Source organism: Acipenser ruthenus, chromosome 3 (genome assembly GCF_902713425.1).
Source record: "Acipenser ruthenus chromosome 3, fAciRut3.2 maternal haplotype, whole genome shotgun sequence".
NCBI lineage: Eukaryota > Metazoa > Chordata > Actinopteri > Acipenseriformes > Acipenseridae > Acipenser > Acipenser ruthenus.
In genome coordinates this window covers 17,864,995-17,884,160 of record NC_081191.1, presented here as the reverse complement: position 1 = coordinate 17,884,160, position 19,166 = coordinate 17,864,995, and the positions used below count along the sequence as shown (strand labels likewise).

General features: G+C 38.4%; 1 protein-coding gene across 3 annotated transcripts; it reads right to left on the bottom strand.

The window, feature by feature from the left end:
• Positions 1 to 3,017: 3,017 nt before the first annotated feature.
• On the bottom strand, positions 3,018 to 16,227 carry LOC117435741 (dendritic cell-specific transmembrane protein-like). 3 transcript variants are annotated; one of them, XM_034059143.3, is made up of 6 exons: positions 12,281 to 16,227; positions 11,729 to 11,923; positions 11,217 to 11,361; positions 8,857 to 9,915; positions 7,909 to 8,244; positions 3,018 to 3,994 (listed from the first exon to the last, which is right to left on the bottom strand). In XM_034059143.3, the coding sequence occupies exons 4-6, from the start codon at positions 9,892 to 9,894 to the stop codon at positions 3,920 to 3,922; spliced, it is 1,449 nt and encodes a 482-aa protein (XP_033915034.1). In that variant the 5' UTR covers positions 9,895 to 9,915; positions 11,217 to 11,361; positions 11,729 to 11,923; positions 12,281 to 16,227; the 3' UTR covers positions 3,018 to 3,919. The 3 variants fall into 3 exon arrangements, with proteins under 3 accessions (XP_033915034.1, XP_033915033.1, XP_058868669.1); XM_034059142.3 differs by having other exon boundaries at positions 11,729 to 11,872; XM_059012686.1 differs by having other exon boundaries at positions 11,217 to 11,306; positions 11,729 to 16,227.
• Between the last annotated feature and the right edge of the window lie 2,939 nt (positions 16,228 to 19,166).

The following is a 19,166-nucleotide window of genomic DNA, read 5'->3' as shown; positions in this document are numbered from 1 at the left end:
GGACAGAGGAGAGGGAGGCGGCACGAGCAGAAAGTAGAGAGTTCGTGACGGAGAGGAGAGCAGTTTCAGCGGAGTGTGCTGGGCAAAAACCAGATTGGAGGGAATCAAGCAGAAAATGTTGACATGAAAGCAGAGAGCTGGTGGTGTACCGCTCGCTCAATGGTTTTAGAGAAGAACGGGAGGAGGGAGACAGAGCACACGTGGTGGGTTTATGGCTCTGGAGTAGTGAGCACAGATCGGAGTCCGAGAGGGGCGAGAAGGAGAAGAAGGAGGGTAGAATAGTAGGGGTTATAGAGGGTGAAGGGGAGGGAGTGAGCAGAGGACAGGGTATGGGTGGGGAAGGAGGCAAGGTAGTGAAGAGTTTGCGGGTGTCTGCAATTTTGGAGGAAAAGAAGGCGGCAAAGTCATCAGCTGAGTTGGAGGAGAAGGTAGAGAAAAGTTTACGAGGATAGTCGGGACTGCATGATAGAATGGAAGTAGGAGCGTTTAGCAGAGATGAGTGTAGAAGAGAAGGAAGCGAGGAGTGAGCGATTGAGATTCAAGGCAGCAGGGAGTGTGTGGATGAGAGCCAGAGCTGGGGCGGGGAGAGACGGGCAGGTCAATGAGTGAGAGTGAGAAGAAGGAGCAAAGTCATCAGCCAAGATGAAGGAGAAGGTAGAGAAAAGTTTACGAGGACTGTCAGTGGAGTACTGAATGATAGAATGGAAGTAGGAGCGTTTAGCAGAGATGAGTGTAGAAGAGAAGGAAGCGAGGAGTAAGCGATTGAGATCCAAGGCAGCAGGGAGATTGTTTTTTCTTCCATTGCTTTTCATCAGTGTGTGGATGAGAGCCAGAGCTGGGGCGGGGAGAGGGGCAGGTCAATGAGTGAGAGGGCAAAGGGAGTCAAGGCAGGAGGTGAGGGAGGAGAGGGTGGAGGTAGCTGAGTCGACAGAGTTGTGAGAAGGAGTCGATAGAGGGGAGGTGCGAGAGGGCAGCATAGGAGAAGACAGAGGGGGAGAGGGAACAACTGGACTTTGTCACACAGCTGTGCCCTGTGTGAGTTTGGTCGATTGCTACACCAACACAACTCGACTCATGTAACCTCCACTGGCAATCATTCGCTTACAAATTAAATATTATTTACTTACTTACAGAGCGATCGGTCCATCGAATGCTAGCCTGCCTGCAGTGTTGTTACTGCAGACCCCGACAGTTGCGGGGATATAAATAGATCCTAGCTTCAAAACAAACACTTGTAAATCGCTGGGACTGTAGACAATCAGATAAAACAGAGGTAATGTTCTTGGGATCAAAAAGTCAACTAAATAATGTAGCTTCATCTGTTATTAGAGTGAATAGCTTCCCTTTTGAGCCGAAGACTGCAATGAGAAATCTGGGTCTAATTCTTGACCCAGATCTTTCATTCGAACCTCACATTAGGAATGTAACCAAAGTGTTGTTTTTCCATCTAAGGAATATTGCTAAACTAAGATGCTCGCTTTCGCAAAATGACCCCCCTCTGTATATTCCATTTCTGTTAATTTCATACACAGAATGATATTATGACCCACTCTGATGCTACACTACACAGTATTTTTTGTACATTATCTTTACAGAGTATGAATACTGTTATCCACACTTCCAGGCAGTTACAGGACATTACCGCACATCCATTACCGTGTGACCCAGTACAGTGCAACCCTACCGCGGGACACATTTACAGCGAAAGACCACCGTTACAGCGCATCACCGCACACAACTTTGTAGCTATACTTGCTGTCTGCCTGAGATGCATTCAGAGTCTTAAGTTATTGTGAAGTAGCTGCATGGTTTGCTTCAAGTTATTGTTATTATTTATTATTTTTATTTTTTTACACATTACCTTAACAAGTTGCTCTTCTTCATTAAATACATATTTTCCATGCAAAGTTCCGATAAAGGACACTTCAGAAGCAATTCATGTTCAAAGCTCTTTTTTTATTATTTGGCATACAGTACCAAAATAAATAAATAAAGTCAAAACAAAGTGAAACGGCATTCTGCTACCCTCTCTAACAAAAAGAGTTCCAGTGTCACACTAATATGTGCTCGGTTGGAAAATAAAACTTTAAAAAAATACATAAATAATAATAATAATAATAATAATAATAATAATAATAATCCTCTTTTTTGTGCTACTTTACAATATGCTATGGTAAATTAAGATTAGGCATTGAACAAACGAATAACAAAAACAATGTTAAAAAAATGTCTCAGAAGATTTCTATTTAACTGCTGACTTTAGTTTTGGTTATGCAGGATTTCTTTTCTTTTTTTTAACCTTCCTGAATTATTCAAACAGTTTAACAACAAAATAAGTATACTTCTGGACAGAACATGATTATTATTATGATATGGCCTTACATCGGGCAAATTATTATTATTGCTAGTATTACTATTATTATTAATACTAATAATACTTATTATTAATTAATATTAGTACTATTGTTGTTGTGTGGCGAATGTAAATGTATGGAGTAGAGGTGAAGAATAAAGTCAATGCATGAAACTGGTCTGTGGGTTAATCAAAAGGGAGAATATTTCAACATAAACATAGATATAACATTGCTGGCCTTTAATAGCTTATTGTATTCGGTAGCAGTATACTTTCGTAAAACTTGAAATGGAACAATTTTGCTCCATAGCTAATTCAGAAAATCTGTAATAATTAAATACTGTAGTACATTACAACATGGGGGATTTTCTGACCTCTTATTAAGCAATGGTTTCAATTCTTATGTTTCAAAACCATACATTTTAAGGATAGCCTTTATTCACTCACTGCATTAGCTTGGAGTGTACAATCATAAATCTTTTAAAAGAGGTAAAAACTTGCAACATGCAACAGGTGGCTTAGGGAATTACAATAACGGTAAATTACCCGACTACAACACCCTTTTAATTTCAAAGAGCACATGGGACAATTCCGTTTTAGCAGCAAACAACAGTATGGCTTGACTAGGCTTAAAAGTAGTGGTGGAGAAGCAAGGACAACAAAAAAATGTTTAACAATTTATTTCAAATACAATTTCAGTAAAACAAACATTAAGAAATACAGGGAGGGATGCTGAATCTTGTTATCCCACTCCAATATACCACTACAGCAAACGGGCAGCCTTTCTTCCAGTTTGACAGTGGCTGGAAGATGACCGCATCTTGATGTATTCCACTGCTGAAAACCTAGAATGCATGGCCCACTCTCCTCACTCGTATGCAGGCGGGACTTTTAAAGCTGTTCATGCAGTTATACACCATACATGGACAGTGTCATCCCGACTGCCTGCTGTAATTCTGTGGCTATAAACACATATAAAGCCACACATATATTAGATTATAGCCCATATACATTTAAGCACTTGCTAAAAATAATATTTACAGAATATTAAGGTTAAATATTAATTTAAGAAGCACACATTTTTGAATAATTACTTTAAAATGTGGATTTTCCTGCATTAATTCAATATTTCAGAACCAGTATTTTGGTCTGTAATACTTTGCTATTGAGTATCTGACAGATTATGCAGTTAATATAGGCCTGTGACCAGCAACACCCCCGCATGTTGATTACATTTTCAAAAATAACTGCTTAAACATTTCTTTACAGCTTTGTACAAACAGCTGAAGAAGCCAAACATATAGAAATAACAAAGCATTCTTACAGTATACAAAATATTATTGACATACATGCTTCTGCATACTGTATTTTAACTTAAAACATGTATTACTTAAATAACTAAACTGTTAAAATAAATATTAGATGGTTTATGTCTATGCCAAGCTTTCCTGTAATAATAATATGAATATGTTGCTAAGGAGCTGTCTTATTGCAGTAGTGCTCTTCAGATAATCGCACCCTCAAAAGCCTTGTTTTCTTTCATGAAAGCTGAAAAGTGTAATTAAATCAGTCTAATTCCAAAGTGTTCCTGTCATCCTCCTGCTTCCGAAAAAAGGAGAAAACAGGAAACCAGAAATCCAGCTGTGGAGACAGAGAATGCTGTCAGATATAACATGCCGCTCTAAATGGTAGAACAATTAAACACAAACTTATGCAACCGATTTGAAAAAAACACATGTTTATTTTATTGTTTGAAATTGTACTTTCAAAGAATATTATTACCAAAAACATTACTGTGTAAAAATATATAAATTCAAAGATAAAATCTGTTTTATAAAATGCATGTTTAACATCCCCAAGCACTTTGCTTGTACAGTCAGCTCTTGAAAGAACCACAAAATATGATTGTAAACTCAACAGCACTCCCATTGCTGTGTTTCTGCAGTGGGGTTCTTATGCTTCTACAATGGACACATTACCATACAGTCCCTGTACAAACCACATATAGTGCGCTGTTAATCACTGACACCCTGACCCTGTGGGTTCAGATACAAAATCAATCATTTAGCTGTCTGAATGTATTGTTACAAGTTAATGAATACATTTTCAATGCCAATGTATTTACTATGAGTCTAAAATTAAAATAAAATAGGCAGAGCAATGAACCAAGAATCACTGGGGTCTATTTCTAACAGGGTTGGGGTCAATTCCGAATGTGTTGGTAAACTCCAATTCAATTCAAGAATTGGAATTTGAATTTGAATTGAAAACATCTTCAGGATACAGAATTGGAATTTGAATTGGAATGAAAGGAAATATAATTTAATTCCATGAAATTCCATGAAATTCCACTCATTTTAAAAGTCAAATGCCACATTTATTTTATACTATATACTTTATACTTTTATATTATATCACTATAAACAATACTGATTGCAATAGCATTAATATATATTTTCAAATACTGTATCTTAAGCATGACTCAAAGCTTTCAAAACTTTTGCATTTTTGTAATGAGATGTTTAAGAGCTACAGTAGTCCTTAATTATTTGTTTTTCTTTATTCATGTTATTTAATCCTTTAGTTTTTCACTCCTATGTTGTTACATGCCACTCATTTGCAGGCTGTCTTGTTTTCTGTCTGTCGTATGTGTGTGACTGCCTGTGTAGTACTGATTTAAAGGAGTGTGTGTGTCTTTTCAAGCCTACACTACACAACAGTAAATAAAATATTGTACTGTTGTTGTTACGTGTCCACCTGTGTGTTGACACAATTGCACAATGTTGTGCTATGGATTAGCTGCAGTGCACCTCGCCGGCTGCCTCAGCCCGCCCACCCTGGTGTGTCAAGCCTTGAAAAAAGCCTGTGTGTCTCCTTGGTATATGCTGCGTGCTGACCAGGTGTGTGACCACACGCGGTCAGGGTAGGCACCGCTGCTTTAGCTGCGCCCCGTTGCTTTGGTATCTCGGTGCACACTCAGCCCTTGGTATTTTGGTGTCTCGGTGTACACGGTGCTTGGTGCGCAAGGTGATTTCTACCTCTGTGTGCATAGTGCCCTCGGTGTTCCGTACACCCGGTGTGCACGGTGCCCGGTGCTCAGTACACCTGGAGCACGCGGTGCTCAAGTGCTCCCGTGCCTACCACTCCATGCAGGCGCATTGTATGGCACCTGAGGGTTACATACCAGGCTGTATTAGTACAGTGCAAGCATGGAACCAGGACACAAGGAGGTTAAGTGACTTGCTCAGGGTCACACAATGACTCAGTGGCTGAGGTGGGATTTGAACTGGGGACCTCCTGGTTACAGCCCTTTTCTTTAACCACTGGACCACACAGCCTCCTTAATAGGCTGGCTAGGGCCATGGGGATGGAGGCTCCGTCTCCTGTGGCCGAGCCATCAGTGGCCCTTGGGGCCCCAGGCCCCCCACTCCTCCGGTTGTCCTAGAGACCCTCGCAGGGCATTCCCTGCTCGCAAGCTCAGGTGTCGACCCCTCGTAGCTGCTCCCCATCTCCGCAAACGAGACAGGTTAAGCCGAGGGACATAATGAACCACAAGGCGCAGATGGCAGCAGGCACCTGCGGCTCCAGCCGCAGCCCCGGCTCCACCATCGCCTACCCCAGTACCAGCCTCTGTTTCCCCCAGGTCTCCTGTGGTGAGTGCTCCTCCTCCACTGAGAAGGAGGAAGGAGAGGAGCCTGCTATCTCTGCAGATGCGGAGCCTCGAGCTCGATGTCGGCACTGATGGGACGTGCTGCAACCTTTCTGCAGGTCCCCTGGACAGCAATGGCCGAGCCACGCCGGTCTGTGTTCTGGATGCAGGCTGTGGCTCCCCTAGCCCATGAGTGGCCCAGGACGCTCCTTTACACATTCCCGCCGATACCCTTGCTCCTGGCCTTCCTAGAGAAGGTGACAGTTCTCTTACAAGGCAAGCCCTGGGAGATCCCACTTTGCCTGGATCTCCTTAGTCAGGCGAAAGGCACTCTCTGGCATCCGGAACCAGGCAGGTTCCAATTATGGGTCTGGCCCCTGAACGGGACCGCTGGTCAGCCCTAGGGCTATCTGACGCGGTCATGGGCATGTTGCAGAATGCTAGGGCAGGCTCTAGTGTCTGACTAAGGGTCATGACCCAGTCTCTGCAAGAACTGCTCGATGCCTGTAGGTCACCTTCTACACTGAAGGTGTATTTGGCGGCCATTTCTGCGTACAATGGCCCCATTGATTCTGTATTTCCGGGTGTGCATTTCTTGGCCACCCGTTTTCTCAAGGGTGCTCGGTGATTACACCCTCCAAGGAGGGTCATTCTCCCCAAAGGGAGCCTGATATAGTGCTGGAGGCTCTCACGAAGGCCCCGTTTGAGCCCTGTCTATGAAGACAGCCTTCCTCTTGGCTATCACTTCCGCAAAGCGGGTCAGTGAGCTACAGGCGCTGTCGGTGCACAGCTCCTGTATGCATATTTAGGACGATGGCAGCAGAGTGTCACTATGTACAAACCCTGCTTTTCTCCCTAAGGTGATCACAGCCTTCCACATGAACCAGTCTGTGGAACTGGAGTCTTTCCAGGAGATTGAACTTCCTCTGCCCGGTGCGGGCGTTGAGATGCTACTTGGATAGGACAAGAGCCTTACGTTATTCTGACCAGCTCTTTGCCTGTCACGGAATACAGACCCTAGGACAGCCCCTCTCGAAGCCACGACTGTCGCACTGGATTGTGGACACAGTCTTGACTGCGTATGATAGTGCCGACTTGCCCCCACGTGGGAGGGTAGCCACGCATTCTACCAGAGGGTTGGCTACATCTTGGGCACTCTTCAGATATTTGTACTGCGCCTTAATGCGATATATCCTTCCTTGCCTTCATTAGGCATGAGGGTCCTTGAGGTTGCAAGCTCGCACTGCTAACCTTGGGTTATGCAGTTCTGATGCGTCCCTCATGTGCTGCCGTTCCTTCTCCCTCGCGACCGCTCTGGTATACATTATCCCATACATAATGTTCGTTGGAGGTCGTCTTCGAATTGAATGGGAACGTTAGGTTACTCACGTAACCCTGGTTCCCTGAAAGCGAAGATGACCACCAGCTCATGGGTTCGATGTAAAAAGAGAACTTCCGTGGGTTGACTGGGTGGGTTGACTGTTTAATCCCTCAGTAGGCGGGACCGAGGCTGTCACCTCAGGAAGGGGCCTATCGGCAGCTCTGATACAAAAAGCTCAGTAATACCTACTAATAGGCAGGCATATCCCATAAGTATGTTTTGGTGGTCATCTTCTCTTTCAGGGAACCAGGGTTACGGTACGTTTTAAACCTTACCCTGAAATTACTAGATCCTCCCTTGGTTTGTTGTTCATTAATACTCAATTTATGACATTAAAGTATTTAACCATTATTGAATAGATTCCTATTTTCACTGAAGCTTGTTGGTCCCTGCATAGAATTAACCATGGCCTTAATTTTACTTTTTGGAATGCAAGAAACAAAAAAAAAAGTTATAAAATATAAGATAAAAAAAGAATCACAGTCCAATCTAATTGATTACTGTTGAAGACTTGCTGGAACTTACCTTTTTGGCAAAAACAATCAATGTGCTTTTAAGAGGTTTCAGCCTCTTTTTGGATCTCTTCTTGAGTATTTTGGTATGCAAGTATTCAATGCGCTCATCTTCATTGTCAGGGTAAAATGATGATACAACCAGTAGTTTCAGCTCCGTTAATTTGGCAGACATCAACCCAAGCAGCATTAAAATGAGAATTATTGCAACGAGTGGGATTGATGAGTTCTGGATTAAAAGCGTTGGTTTTGGGATACATTTCTTTTCAAACAAAGTCACATTGTATGAAAAATCCTGACTCTCAGAACTGGATGTTTCAGGAATGATACCAAATACTCGGTTTTCCTTCTGTTTGAACAAAATCAAAGCAAAACAAGTTAAACACTGGAATCTAAAGCCCATAAAACACCAGTCAAATTTTGGGAACCTTTTTCTCACAATATATTGTACTGTAGGTTACCTTTTTAAGCAAAATTTAATACAATTACTTACAATATAATTTATTTTGTGGCACATTTCATTCCAAAAAAGCTGTCCAATGGGCCAATGTTCAATGTGTTCAGGGTAAAGTACTGTATATAATTATGTCATGTTATGTTAATACCTGTATTATTGGGTAATTGTTTGTGTCTTGGTTTAGAACAACATGAGTCACCAATAGGAAGTGAGCATCATTTCTATTTTTTGCCCTAAAATTTCCTCTGCAAAAGATGAACTTCTAAATCTATCTAATAGGAAAATGTTAGAAAACTAGTGTGTTATGAAATAGATTCAACAAAGGCTGGTTATAATTACATTATACCTCTGCCTCTTTAATATTGTTTTTTTGAGGTCCAACAGAATATTTGCAAAGTGTAGCCAGGATCTCAATACAAGGACAAGTCTAATTTAAATATCCTAGTCACCCTAATAGGTATGCAGCTTTGTTGCAAAGGTAACTTCACACTTTACATTACTTACATCCATTGTCATCCTCAAAGCAACCATAATTGGAGGCACGCCCTCGAGGTGTTTGCTTATTGTTAAAATCAGCCAGTAGAGAAGAGCATCAACCCCCATGAAAAAAGCCCAGACAGAGGTGTGAGTTAGAACAGGAATGAGAAACACCCCCATGCGCTTCCGTTCCTTGCCCGATAAGCGGGGCGAGGGGATGGTGACATACTTTTTTCTCTCCTTCTTGGTGAGTGGAAGGATGTGGGGCTTTCCATCTGCCTTTTGTTTCTTATCAAACCGGATGAACCGCGGTGTGATGAATGTGTTCTCAAACTTCTTATTGAAGTAGTATTTTCGGATGTAAAACACTGTGCTGATCAGAACTAAAAAAACACCCAGCGCTGGTAGAACTTTTTGACCAATGGAGGACATCGTGTCCATGATTTTAGATACATTTTCGGAAACCTCTTTCACCTGCTGCTCAGCATTTTGTAGTTTTTCTTTCAAGTCGTGTGTAGAAATTGTATGTTCGATATGAAACTCGGGTGTAAACGTAACAAGGTCCAACAGATTACTAAACACTTTTGTTTGATCGTAAATCCATTTAATCACTCCAATATATTTGCCAACAGGAGTAGTATCGATGGATAATTTCTTTGCTTCCAGGTTGCATATCATACTCTTGGCAAGGCCATGAAGGTTGTTGAAGGTGTTTCTGACATTCGAAACAATCACTACGCCTGTCCCAGCTGTGATGAGGATATTTCTACCTTGCTGCATTCCACAGGAAACAAGGAAAAGCATACTGAAACACCTTGCTTGTTTAAAAAAAAACAAAATGGCAGTCACTAATACTATCATGGCAGACGTAATGTATAAGGACACAAGAGAAGTGTACCCTACTGACAGATGCAATCCCAAAAAGAGAAGGCCACCAAAAACCAGACCCAAGAAGAAACAAATGACAAAGAGACACAATTTGTTCCTCCAGCCAGGCAAGGTGTTTGTGGTGTACAGCTCCAAGGCAACGGCCCAAGCCTGAGCCACAGCTATTCTTAGTGGCATGGTGTCTGTTTCTGAGACAAACTGAAGAGAGAGAAAGAAAAAAAAATCACATTTCTGATCATCATATTATTTTTTTAATGGATAGCTAGACAATTTGACTTTTGTCATCATGTTGCTTTACAGAGTACACATTTGCTAATCCTAAATTTTCTATATACTGTATCAACTTCAAAAACTGTTGTTTTGATACAGTTCATTAAACACAGTCATATTCTGGAATGTTTTTGGCGAGGCACATTTAAAGTTGTAGAGCTGTATTTGGCAAAGGTTGCAAGGACAAAGACAGATTTAAAAAAACATATATAATAATTTTAACAGCAAGGAATTTGTCAGAACAATTGAACTGCTCCTAAAAGTAACTACAGTAATACTAGGATTTAATTATAATGTTGCATCAATATAGTGACTTTTAAAAAAAGACCAAATAATAATAATAATAATAATAATAATAATAATAATAATAATAATAATAATAGTAACAAATATTTATTTTAAATAAATAATACAAATTAATTTCCGGCTATTATTATTTTTTGTTCCATATTGTAACAGGTTGAATCCCTTCCCCTGTTCATACAACTTTGTTTAGGCTCTTTTTGGAATGTCTTTATAACTGAGTTATTAGGCAATAAAAGCAGCTGTTTCATAATGATTTCTCTTTGCTGAAACGCTTCTGACGCTGTGTTGCAAAAGTCTTGTGGTAAAATGATGCAAAAAGCAGCACACACAACATGTGGAGGTGACTTGACTGATCGTTTTGAAATCAATATTTTTCTTATTGTATACATGCACACAATATGTTTTATGTTTGTTCTCATCATAAAAAGTCTAATATACAAGTCACAATCAAATTCAATAGTTTATCACAATATATAATTGTTATGACTTGTCGTTACAAAAAAAGACTTTTTTTTATTTACAAAAATGCAATGGGGTGTATTGTTAATGTTGCCATTTATTTTTTATTACTGTAATAACAAAGCTAAATTCATTTTTTAATTTAATTAATTATTCAAACTCTAAAGCATAATTTATATGGTGGATTTGTAAACAACATGATCTTTAAATTAGGCCATACAGTATTATACAATTATAAGGTATTACAAAATAAATAAAAAAAAACAACCAACAGGTATATATGCAGCAGGTTCATAAATAAGTTTCAGTTATAACCCTTTTTTTGCTATTCTCCTTAGTATTTTCATCCTGTCAAAGTAAATGTGTTCACAACACTTATTTGTTGCTGAAACATTAATTTCTTGCCAATGTCAATGACAACCCAACAGAATATCTGACTGGAATGACAAATCTACTGTACTTACCTGATAAAGTTTTCAGTTTAGTCGTCTTCCTAAGAGCTGATGGGGATTGGGTTTGCTTTTTATTTGAGGAAACCACAGGAAGGATACAGCCTTTTCACACGGATTGGATCAAAAACAATAAGGAAAGCCGAAGCCATCTATTCAACTGAAACGTGTTCATCACAGTCAACAGACAGCACAAGTGAGATGTTACCATAATATTTTGTCAACATACTGATAAAAGGTTTACTGTTGGCAAATCAGGCCCAAAGAATCACTAGTATAGAAAAATAACACTACTACCCATGTCTTTAGATGTCCACAACTCTGTGTAGTGTACTTACATTGGTTAAAGTTATAATAAAGAGTTTAATATCAAAACAAACTACAGACAAAAAGCAGTCTCGCAATAACTACAGTCAGCACTAAGATTATGGACACTCAGATACACTTCAGTCGCATTTTACCATCCTTGTATTAAGAAACAAATCAATTCCCATTATATATGTAATGTAACAAATGAATGCACTTACCCGTCACATGCTATTTCCGACTCCGTCACCAGTTTTCTGATACAAAGCCCATCTCTTCAGTGTTACAATTTATTTGATTATTCATCACAGCCTTTTTTTTCTCGCATGTCAGTCTGTCTTGATTGTGCAGTTACACAGCGTTTCCTCCAATTTCACATGACGAAAATGCAGCAAAAACAAAGTGAACGAGACAAGCTACGGTAATGTAAATGTTAATCATTAAACAGTTTTAGATACTGTGATGCATTTTTTAAAAATCTGTGATCTTGCATTTTTTGTCTGGATTCAAGTAATTATGTATTTAACAATTTAAAGAAAATAATTTCAAAAAGTAACTAGAATTACAAGTAAACGTTTCCAAGCCCTATTGTTAGTCATTTGTAAATTAAAGCTGACCTATGGAGCAATCTGTTTCACAGAGGAAGTTATTTCCACATGTTACACATTAGAGTTTGAAAGACTTGAAAAATAAAGAACCTGCTGAATATCAAGCTTATACTAGTAAACGGTGGCAGTCTGATATTAATGAAATTGCCATAGCTGTTTCCTTACCTGTCTGCTTACTGGTCAAATGTTCATTAGGTTCTGCAAATCCTCCTTCTCATAAGATACCCATTACACTCTTTCTTCATTTTATTATCAAAATAATCTGCAGATCCAGGGACATACAGTACTCTCTGACAGAACTAAAGCATTTTCCAAGATAAGCCCAATGGCTTGAGCACTCTCCATTCTATCTGAATTCCTATTAAAAGTAGTTCAATCTGAATCATACTTCTTTATTCCAGTGAAATAAACAAGGTGAATGTCATAAGTCTGAAAGAGGAACTTCCAGGATATCTTCCGATAATGTTGGTGTCTGTGGTTTCATGAGTTTTAAAATACAGATTATCTGCTTGTGTGTCACCACTGTCAGAGTGATGAGTCACTGCTAATCATACCTAAATGTGTCTCTTACAAACTATATTGTTTTGTACAGCCTCATTTTAAAGTCAATGTCACAAAAAATGTGTGATTTATTTGGGGTATATGGTTACAATCTGTACCATGCTGAAAACGCCTTGTTTAGTCTTTCTTTGATGTTTATAATGAAAATGGTACAGACAATTTACACACTTATAGAATTTAGACTTTAAGTTTTAGTTTCTCTTTTTATTATAAAAGCATTGTTTGGATTATATGTCAGGAAGGCATATATATATAGCTGTTATGGTAAAAGTCAGAATCTGGTAAATCTTAAGTTTTACCAGTAATTGTCAACATTTACCAAGTAAGGTGGTAATTATGAAGAAATATATAAAAGACAAGAACCATCTTCTGCAAAAGTTCTATGCTGCCTGTCAGACCCTATACCCCCCTCGGGGACCATAGCTTAAATACTCTCAAATTGTTTATTGCGTGTTTTTTATTTGAGGGTTTTGTGAGGAAATTGCAAATTGAAGTAACATGTTTTCAGAATAGAACCTGCCACGTATTCTTTCTCAGCCATTTTTATATCACATCTTTTGGGGAATTGACTTTCCTTTTGAAAGTGGCCTTATAATGTCACAGCAGTTACTGCACCCTGTACATAGTGTATCTCCACTGTTATCACATGTATGTCTAAGTCCTAATTGACTTTTTTGCTCTTCTGTTGATTTTGCACATTTGGTTCTCCGGTGCTGAACCCTAACTGTCCCAAGTATATGTAGTTATTGACTTCTTCAAGCTTGATCCCATTGACTTCAATTGCCTGTGGAGTCTTACTATGGATGTTGCATTCTTGTATATGGTGCTGATCAAGTCTCTGTATGTTTTCTCAATTCCTTGTTTTTTCAGACAGCCTAATACAGATCTCGTGTAAACAGAGTCAAAGGCTTTTTTCGTAGTCGATGAATCCAAGCAAAGTGGTAGTTTGTACTCGTTGCTGGTTTGAATCACTTGCCGTACACCTTTATTATTATTATTATTATTATTTATTTCTTAGCAGACGCCTCATCCAGGGCGACTTACAATTGTTACAAGATATCACATTATACATTATTTCACATTATACAGATATCACATTATTTTTACATACAATTACCCATTTATACAGTTGGGTTTTTACAGGAGCAATCTAGGTAAAGTACCTTGCTCAAGGGTACAGCAGCAGTGTCCCCCACTGGGGATTGAACCCACGACCCTCCGGTCAAGAGTCCAGAGCCCTAACCACTACTCCACACTGCTGCCCTACTCCACACTGCTGCTTGAAGATGATCCATTGTGCTAAATCCACTCCTGAATCCTGCTTCCTGATTTTATCTTGAAGTCTGTTGGTGAGTATCTTGGTAAACATGTTGTATATTATAGGAAGCAAGCTAATAGGTCTGTAGTTCTTGAGGTCTTCTTTATCTCCTTTCTTATGTAAAAGTATCACCGAAGTACCCCCAATGTCAATCGTTATGCTGTCTTCTCCGGGTGTCTTTCCTGTCTTCATATGTTTGACAGCATGTTTCACTTCTTCCGGTAGAATGCCTGGAACTTCTTCCTCAGGTTGCGTTTTTCTGTCTCGTCTTCATCATCTGCTACATTGCTATTTTCCTCTTGATATCATTTTCTATAAAAGTCTTCGACTCTCTTCAAAATCAATTTGCAGTTCTGATGGCAGTCCTGTCCTCTTGTTTGATTGCTAAAATCTGTTTTTTCCAGACAATTAGTCTTTGTTTTGCTTTCTTCATGCTTCGGTTGTTTTCAATAGTTTTCTCTACCAACCTACAGCTGAACAACCGTATATCCTCAGTAATGCGCTTACTTACTGTCTTGCAGAACTCAATGTAATCTATCTTTGACGTCAGAGATGCAGTTTGTTTCATTTCCCTTCCTTTCTTCATGAGGTCTTTTGTCACTTGTGTGATCTTCTGGTGTACCCTGTGTTCCAGCAATGTTTTTTGCTGTTTCTGTAATTTTGTGTCACTTCTTCACAGTTTCTGTTACCTCGATTGCTTCATCTTTTTGCAGATCTTGAAGAGCGCTGAATCTATTCCTCAGTTCCAGTTGAAACACCAGGCTTTGCTTCTGGAGCATTTCTACGTTGATTGTGGTGGATTTCGTCATCACGAGTTTTGCTTTCTCCAGTGCTGTGTTTAGGTGTATTTTGCATTTTACACATCTGTGCTCACTTCCTGTGTTAAAATTGTTTAGTACTGAGACATCTTGTACGGTGTGCTTCTTATTAGTGAGTATGTAGTCAATTTCATTCTTCACTCCGTTAGGTCCCCTCCATGTCCATTTCCTGATGGGTTTCTTCTGGAAGAAGGTGTTCATGATTAATAAGTTCTTGTTCTCTGCAAATTTGACTAGTCTGTCGCCACTGTCGCCGTGGCCAAATTTGCAGACCGACTTTTCGTCCTCTTGCTGGATTCCTATTTTGCCGTTGAAGATACCAATGATGAACTTATAGTGGCTCTTCCCTTTTTCATGCAGTTCTTGTACTTCATAAAAATCTTTGACTTCTTCATCTGAATAGCTTGTTGTTGGTGCATATACTTGGATGACCTGAAGTTCATACTTCTTTGAAACTTTCACTATCAGTCTTGCAGACCTCTCTGATGCGCTGTCAATCTCTGCTATGTTATCTTTGATTCTCTTGTGGACAATGAATCCAACTCCTCCTGTTTGTCCGTCTGTAGTGCCTCGGTAGAACACGTCCACTCTTGAGTTCTAGTAGTCCTTCGTCTTTTTGCTGTACTTCGCTAAGTCCCATGATGTCCCACTTGATTCTTCCAAGTTCTTCTTCCAACTCTTGAAGTCTTGCTTCACCTGAAAGAAATCTGCAGTTGTACGTAGCCAGGGTCAATGATCTGTGGCAGCCTAAAATCGTAACCCAGTGATTCTTAGCACCCTCTGCCTTCATGCCTAACCAACCAGGCTTTTGTGTCATTGGCCTAGTTCACATTTTAAATGTTCAGATGAGTTTGTAATTGAGGCACCTAACAGCAGCTAATTTAGTTTGTCTACTTATAACAACACAAAAAAAATTGTAGTAAACTTGGGCCATACATAGATGGCAAAAACCCAAACAATAAAACATGAAATGACCCAATGCATTGTTATCTGAAACCATACAGTATCTTACTATAACTAAAATGTATTTTTCTCAGAAACAATCAATGGCACTTAGGGCTGGACCAAATCAAAGTTAGCACTTAACACACAAGGACGCGAAAGCATTCGTGGTAATAAAACACAAGAAAAATTCCAAGCGAAATCTTGCAGAACCAAAACAAGCCCTTTTCGCCCTTCAAAAAGCAGCTATCGCTTGTTGACTACAAGTGGGTTGAGAAGGGGGAGTGGTTTGCTATCGCCCGACCAAATCTACTCAATTCCAGCTATAAATCACATCGCAAGACTTTCGCAGGACCGGATAGTCAACTTTGAACTTGTCGAAAACTATTGCATATTAAGCAAATAGTAAACATCCTGGTATTTGCTAAAAAAAACAAAAAAAAACAAAAAAATAGTACATGCCTCAAGATGCTCCACTGACCAACACTTGCACACAACACTGAATAATTTAAAATTAATAATTTACAGTATCAAATATTATTATATGTTTTATTTGTTGCACCCTTAAATGAAACACACACAAGACCGTTTTCTTCTTTACTACTTTTTTTTGCACCAGTTCGAGTTAAATGTTTAATAAAGCAATACATATTATTTCTTTAATCCGTACAAACAATAAACTCTGTTCTACTCACGGAGAGGTTTGCTTGAAGCAGTGTCTATTTCAGTGATGGTAAAGCTTTTTAGATATATTTTCTTTTATTTCTGTACATTTTTATTTTTAAGTCCATGGACATACTCGCACGTCATCTGTGACGTCACCTACTTCTGTTCAAAGCATTAATTTCTTAAAGGCACAGTGCTCCATTACATTGAACTTCGATCAAACTCAAGGCTAGCAAATGTAAACAAACTAGAATACTAATAAATAACGTATGAATATTTTAACCACTTTAAAGATATGAACTTTTAGTTTTTAACATTTGGTTACTCTCGTAAAGTACTTCAACATGTAGGCCTACACAGAAACATTACATGAAGCCCAAATTCTTGGCATGTTAGAACAAGCCCACCGTTCCAGCACAAGGGAGCACAAATTAGATTTTGGCTATACCTTGTCAGCATGCCAAGCTGTCCCCTCGAAACATATACAGTTTTTTTTATTTGCTTTAAGTTTTCGACAGAAGAAATATAATAATAATAATAATAATAATAATAATAATAATAATAATAATACGGTAATAATAAAATACAACTACCCAACTCTGTCCGTCTAAAAAAATTATTAATATATATATATTTTTTTCACGGCACTTGATAGCATTTAATTCGACTTCTTTTTGTATAATATGTACCGGTACTCATCCTGGCGAGTGTTACCTTGTTTTTTTTTTGTTTTGTTTTGTTTTTTAACAGCATTTTAATTTTATAATACTTGCACAGAGTTTCTTTGTTAACCGACATTAGTTCTTGTGCAGTTACTATACGGCCTTGTGCACAACAGGGCTCTGGGCAGCACCGTGCCAGTCGGGTATGAGGATGCTGGCATTGCATGGTGCTGACACAAGCCAGGGCACGGTATGGATTTTTACAAAAATCATGAAAACAATGTGGCACGCTTTCATAACAGTGACAGAACAATGCAGCACGATACTGCAGACGTCATGGAAACGAGGTAATTGCTGTGTGTGTGTGTGTTTTCTTTCAAAGTCACGTCCGTATTTTTCAATATTTTACACAATAAAAATAAAAGTAGATTATTATTATTATTATTATTATTATTATTATTATTATTATTATTATTATTAATAAACATATTTGTATTATTATTACTAGTAGTCGTAGTTGTATGTAATAGCATTAACTGATATTCAAATGAAACAGTAGTATAACACAGATTTTTATTTTATTTTTTTCTGCCCTGGCTGTCTTTGCCTGCCTTTTCGCATGTTACCGGCTGGGGATTGGTCAACAGCTGTTTTCATGTTGCTTTCGGCGGTCCCTCCTACTGCGAAACTTCTCTCTGCCCCTTTTGCGGATTGGAAATGGCTAGTTTTGGTTTCGGGATAAAGAAAATGCGATATGGAAACTAGCGATATTTTTGCAAGAGCGATCAGGGTTTGATTTGGTCTGGCCCTTAGTTTTAATTATGTACAGAAAACACACAAAAGCTATAGTACATGCATTGCATTTCTTAGAATGGGGTTAATGAACTGGGGAACATTGATGATCCCATGACAGCTGTCATGTACAAACAGGCATAGCCACCAAAATATGTAATTCAGAGAAGTATTCATTGAATAAGGGTTAACTATTGAAGCAGGACAATGACCCTGAGCCTTCTGTTATTATTGTAAAAGACATTACACATAGGGTAATACAAGCTGGGTTTACAAAAGAGCTAATAGAGCTGTTAAACATGAAATAATAAAATAACTTAAAATTAGAAAATAAAAATAATAAAAAAACACCAGTGCAAATTTCTGTAAAGATTTGTTTTATTATCAGTGTTAAATACCATCACCAGAATTAATTAAGTTTTTATATTGGTGTCACATTCAGGCCCAATTGCCCTTTTCCAATTGTTGTTTCCCTTTACTTATTTTGTACTATGTACACGACAGCTGTGTTCACTGGAATAGTGACATACATGACTAAACCATAGAGTTGCAGACATCATTATGTGAAAAAAATAAAATAAAAAAGATTGTTTTAAATAAATACTGCATAATGATAAGTATGTACACATCTTCCATTCTCTGGTTTTCCTCATACTATGCATGTGAAAAATTATTTATATAGGAACAATATGCACAAAAGAACCAGTCGTGAGTAAATGTAGTTGTACCTCACAGTTAAACCATGTGAAAATATTACAGAATTTGAAATATTTAAGGGATAATGCTCTAATATGTGTTTTACTTTGCTGGTACTTTATGTTTAGGTTCCAGATTTTTTCTTTTTTCTTTTTAATTGTTTACATAAAAGTTCATACTACCATACTTTACCAAGACATAGCCTTGGGTCGAACACACTGCATCACAAAAATAAAAGGCAATTCAAATGGTAAATAATACCTCGGTTTTGATACAGGAACAAAGTAAACAAATAAAAAGCACTTCAGATTAAGTTTACAAGTCAAAAAACATGTAATGGTCCATGAAATGGAATAATGTATCACATTTTATTCAATGAAATGGCAGCTCAATTATACTGACCTTTCATCCAAAATTAAACCAGAAAAATTAGACTTGCAGCACCACCCAATGGTGAAAAGTAAGTTTTAATAAAAAGAAAAACGGCTTATTCTCTTCAGTTTCTCTTCCTTTTCTTTCTTTTAAAATGTGTTTTTTTTTTTTGGTTGCTGGCCTTGGCATGTAAATAAACAAAAATATAGGAAATTATTTATCTT